General features: G+C 35.2%; 1 protein-coding gene across 4 annotated transcripts in view; it reads left to right on the plus strand.

Moving 5' to 3' along the window:
- The first annotated feature begins 470 nt into the window (after window positions 1-470).
- The window catches only part of LOC144967114 (Na(+)/citrate cotransporter-like), a 28,348-nt gene continuing 22,818 nt past the window's right edge, over window positions 471-6,000 (plus strand). The window contains exons 1-3 of one of the 4 annotated variants that reach the window (XM_078903954.1): window positions 471-753; window positions 3,803-3,968; window positions 4,384-4,533. In XM_078903954.1, coding sequence (XP_078760080.1) covers window positions 3,861-3,968; window positions 4,384-4,533 — 258 coding nt within the window. In that variant the 5' untranslated portion in view covers window positions 471-753; window positions 3,803-3,860. The other 3 variants (XM_078903956.1, XM_078903957.1, XM_078903955.1) reach the window with 3 other exon arrangements.

Consider the following 6,000-nt stretch of genomic DNA (forward strand, 5'->3'; position numbering starts at 1 on the left):
TCCCGAAAATTCACACCTACCCAGCACAAAAATATACTTTTCTTACTCAAACAAAAAAGTAATAAGTGAGCCCCAGAACATAGTGTTTAGTATTTACAGCTGTAATCAAAGCATTTCGTTAAATGTGACCCATCGTCTCAAAACGGTATTATGTCGGAACGAACCGGATGCTTAAAAGCCGAATTAAATGTTAAACTGGTCAAAAATATACATTGTTGGCATTAGCACCCTAAAATATGGTATCCATTCTCCTCAATAAAATATACAAACTCAACACAAATCTGATATTTCTGGCTATAAATTCAATTTTCAACATCTTAACAATCCCGACTTAATACCTTTTTGAGGCGAAGAGTCACAAATTTTGTGATGTACAAGAGAAATCAGAATGAGAAATTTTGTCGGTTGCATCGTCACGAATTTCCTATGGGTGGTAAGGAGAGGGTTAACTTATCTCTTCACGTTCTGTCAGTTACCACCGTAACAGTGAAGAGAGTTAATGCTTGGTACCTGCCCCAGACCATAAATATAAACGAGAGAGAGGAGATTAGGATATTAACCCGCCTCCATATAACTACAACCTACTGACCTTGTTCCTACATTTCAAGCTCACAAAACTCTCATTTAGATTTGATGCCCAGAGCACGTGTTGAAGCGAATAGATAGCGAATAGTGTTGTGTGTTATAATATTCGTTGTGTGTGAATTTCAGGAAACTGACTTGACTGGAAATTGTTTATTTAAATAGACTGCTGTATGTACTTGCTTTGGTTTTGCTGAGTTATAAAAAGTGGTTCATATATATGTGTCAGTGAATGACATAATCAGTCGGAAGGTGAACATTTTGGATTTGCATTTTTTGTGTGCATTTTCTGAAAGAATATGCTCCCCAGAGCATTTTGATCTTATTTGAAGTAAATCAGGTGATTTTTCATGAAGCTATGGTCAGATGTATGGGAAAAGTATCCAATAACTTTTCTCAAATTTCATACTTTTTCAACATGACTAGCTGTAAAAAAAATTAGAAGCTAAATTAAGCTTTGATATTTCACGAAGATGTACAAAAAGGGTTGATTTAATCATTTATGACAAGAACTCATTTTTAAAATAAAAATTGACCTTCTAACTGATAAACTTGGCAATATTTCAGTTCAAACCTTTTCATCACCAGACTGATTAGGTCATTCACTGTAACATATACCTTTAAGTCTTTTTTCATTACCTTTTAAAATAAATAGAACCCATTCGAGTCTTAATTTCAGTAACATCATCTCTTTAAATTCTATTTATTGGAGTTAGTGCTTTTTGCCCTAATTTGGTAACTTGAGATCCGTTGTTTTGTCGCCATGTTCGTTATTGTTGTCGTCGTCGTCATCATCATCATCATCATCATCATCATCATAATCATCATCATCATCATCATCATCATCATCATCATCATCATCATCATCACCATTATCTTAATTTTAATAATAATTAAAATACTACTACTACTACCACTACTACTACTACTACTACTACTACTACTACTACTACTACTACTACTACTACTACTACTACTACTACTACTACTACTACTACTACTACTACTACTACTACTACTACTACTACTACTACTACTAACTACTAATAATAATAATAATAATAATAATAATTATTATTATTATTATTATTATTATTATTATTTTATTATTATTATTATTATTATTATTATTATTATTATTGTTGTTGCCACTTCTTCTACTACTACTACTACTACTACTACTACTACTACTACTACTACTACTACTACTACTACTACTACAATAACAACACCACTACTACTACTACTACTACTACTACTACTACTACTACTACTACTACTACTACTACTACTACTACTACTACTACTACTACTACTACTACTACTACTACTACTACTACTACTACTACTACTACTGTGTGATTATTGTCATTATTCTAACCCATGAAGTCACTGCACAAGGATAATAAAATGTAACATGCGTATTCCTAGATATTGGTGACTGACATTGCTATCTAATACATCTAAGTAGGCTCTACAATCTGTCATTTGGTCATACTTCCATTTTGCCACACTCCTTCCAGTAAGATAATTCATTGATAATTAGCAACACAATATGTATAGTCATAATATAAAATTGATTACCGATAAGATATGTCCTTTCTGTTTATCTGTCAAACTCGTCAGTCGAAGATATTATGGCAATTGCGATGAACACAGGTATAATAAATTATTTTGTTTGATTATTTCCACTGTGTTCGAATTTTTAATGCGCAACAGTCATTTAAATACTTAAAAAAATATACACATACAAATTCAAATTAGACGCGATAAGGATAATCTATTTCAATTCATAAAATTGTTATATACCTACATACATATAAAGTGTCGCCATTAATTCTTAATTCTATCGTTATATATTTTTATTCTATACATATAAATTCAAACTAGAGGTCATAAGGATAACATATTTCACTATATAAAATTGATGTACATACATTGTCGCCATAAATTCTTAACTTTATGTTTATCCATTTTTATGCATGCCACATCTGTTAACAAATTTCCACTTTTGGATGAATAAAGTATACTCTTCTTCTTCAACGACAGTAGTTACTCCTCCTCCTCCTCCTCCCCTCCTTTCTTCTTCTTCTTCTTCTTCTTCTTCTTCTTCTTCTTCTTCTTCTTCTTCTTCTTCTTCTTCTTCTTCTTCTTCTTCTTCTTCTTCTTCTTCTTCTTCTTCTTCTTCTTCTTCTTCTTCTTCTTCTTCTTCTTCTTCTTCTTCTTCTTCTTCTTCTTACCATTCCCGGATGTTTGAAAGTGGAACAAGCCAACATTATTTGAAGTACGTAAAAAATTCATTAATACAATACGGAGCCATGCAAAGCATCAAAAATCGCTTGAAATCGAACTTAAGGCCTTTTTTTTTCTTATTGACGTAATATTTTCAATAAAAAGTTTCATTTCTAGTCTGATGACCGACGCAATCTTGGGTTTGTTTTAACATAGTAACAAAGTTGTTTTTTTTTTTTTTACCCTGGTTTGAAAGCATTTCCACTACATAAACGAGTCCATTATAACTGCAAGATTTAAAACAAACACACACGGATAGCAGTCCAAACAGCAATGATTTTATATTTCAAAGAATGCAATATAATAAGGAATATCTCCACCAGGGTAACTTCCAAACCGCGACATAACAATTGCAAGAGCGCTTAGAGTCTGGTATCTCGGAGTTATGGCGCTATATAAGTTATCATTATTATTATTATTATTATTATTATTATTAAGAAGATATTTTAATGTACAACAATAGAAGGAGAATTATCCACAAGTCAACAGGACTTCCAGCAAAACCCAAATAAACGACCTACAAATTCAGGAATATCTGATTTTACTCTCACATAACATCCTCCTCCCCCCCCCCCCCCTCTCTCGATTTGGTCAGAAATAGAAAAATACAAATAGCAATTATTAAATAATTAAGACAACATCCAAGTGTCCCAAAGTTGAGAATTCAAAAATTTATTTGAGATTCTATGACAAGTCGGAAAGTGGGTTGGGGGGGGGGGGGGGGGCGTCGTAACTGTTTGATATTTGACTAAATATTTCCCTTGCTAAAATATAAATATGTCTTGTCTGACTGGGAAAAAGCAGCCGTACTCCGAAAGAATCCCAACACATTTGAATAATTTTGGCTAGGAGACTCGTCCTTTAAATATCAATCAACAACAAGACCCTCAGTTTGTCAAAAACCTTATCCCAAGTTTAATGTTTTCAGATTCAACGCAAAAGGTTCGGATTAACATCCCCAAATTAGTTGTGGTCTATCTGCAACCATGAGATGGAAAACGTGTTTGAAAATTTCTCTGCAATCTTGGACTCTCTGGTTTTCCATTTTGGTACCTCTCATCCTCCTTCCTCTACCATTGATACATCAGAATTCGGTAAGCCGACATTGACTGATAATGTTATCATAAATTAAATAATATTGTGATATCGCCATCACCAACAATTTTTGTGTCCTTTAAATTTAACAATTAAAAAAAAAAAAATCAGCATAACCACACAGTTACAAGTATCTTATTTATTTGAGTTGTTCGTTGGGAATTCTATGTTTGCTTTATGTTCTTTATTGGCAATGCCTAAGATAAACTTTGAACCACACACTTTTAATAATATAGATAAGAAAAGATATTCCAAATTGATTAATTATCTTTTCCGTCTGGGAAATGCTATGCTTATGGTTTGTCGAATTACACTTTTATCTAACAATATTTACTTCCTTATTTTATCCAGATTTCATAATTTCATGCAGTATAATATAGGATAAAATAACTATTGTGATTGTATCTGATACAGGTGGCACGATGTGGGTACTGTGTTATTCTCATGGCGGTGTTCTGGATCTCAGAGGTCATCCCCCTGGCTGTGACGTCATTGTTTCCTGTATTTCTATTTCCCCTATTCGGAATTCTGACCACCAAGGAAGTCTGTGCGGTTTATATCCAGGTTAGAGAAGAAAAAAAATTGTTGATGCAACAAAAGTTGTTTGGGCATCACATTTGGGTTATTTTATGAAAGCGTATACGATACTGCCATTGTGACAACATAGTAGTGAGTGTGGAGCCCGGGATGGCCGAGGCCATTCGGGCACCGGGTTGGATCTCCATTAGTCACATATCGGGGCGGACCGTTCAAGGCGCCCGCTGTAGGCCCGACATCCGGGATGGTCACGTGATGGTCAACCGGAATTACTCCTGGGCCCCCGATATGCCTCAAGCTCAACCACCAACGACAAGGTAGGAGATCCACCGACTTGCCACCTGTCCAATACGTACCTACCATGACGTAACTCTAGTCGGCCATGGTACCTACCCGTTTGTGGAAACGAGCCCGAAACCGCTGAGCATCTGGTTGAACGCAAGAGTGCGGTACGGAATTTGCATCCTGGATCGATCGTCATAACATAGTAGTGTGAGCACCATTAAATGCTGCTGCCATTGTGAGTTGAGTGGAATTTCAGTATAACAGGTCATGATATAACAGGCGCCTGGTTAAAACTGCTAAGCCTACAGATAAAGGCAACCGAGAGTAGGCTAGGCGCAGTTCATGAGTGCGCTGTGTTTCTTTGTGTGTGTGAGAGAGAATGTGTGTATGTGTCAGTGTGTGTGTGTGTGTGTGTGTGTGTGTGTGTGTACGCGTGTATATGCTACTTACTATTACTACTCTATGCTACACCATTTTAGGGCATTTGTGACCCTTCGCCTCAAAACGGTATTAAGTCGGGTTGGTTAAGATGTTGAAAATTGGATTTTTAGCCAGATAAATCAGACTTGCGTTGAGTATGTATATTTCATTGATGAGAATTGATATCATATTTTAGGGTGCTAATGCCAACAATTTATATTTTTGACCAGTTTAACATTCAATTCGGCTTTTAAGCATCTGGTTCGTTCCCGACATAATATCGTTTTGAGACGAAGGGTCACATTTGTGTTATTACCCTTGAAATCCGGCCATAACAGGACTCGGTTTAACATGGATTTTTAGGCTGGTCCCACTATTAAAGTTATACCGAGATTCTACTGTATATGTACGGGCCTGTTTACCACTATTTTGCAATGACATAAAAAAAGAAAAAAAATTAAGTAGGCATATGCAGTTGTTATTCAATGTCGAAGTAACCTAACCGTTTGAAAAGATAAAGTGATGGCCCTCTCTTTGGCGCGACAAGAGGCATACTTAAATTATGAGCCACCGATAGTCATGCGCCGGGTTAATACGATATAAAAACTTAAAATATCACCCGTGCATTGATGAATATATAATTTAATATATCCAATATAACGACTATACTTTACAGAATTCCTTTTAATCTTACATTACTCGAGATGTATGACCCAAACGTGATGCAAGCACTAAAGATTAAGAACTTTTATTACTCTCACATAATATTCTCTCTTTCTCTAGGCAATG

This window comes from Berghia stephanieae, chromosome 3 (assembly GCF_034508935.2).
Source record: "Berghia stephanieae isolate SIO BIC M18660-M18661 chromosome 3, UCSD_Bste_1.3, whole genome shotgun sequence".
NCBI lineage: Eukaryota > Metazoa > Mollusca > Gastropoda > Nudibranchia > Aeolidiidae > Berghia > Berghia stephanieae.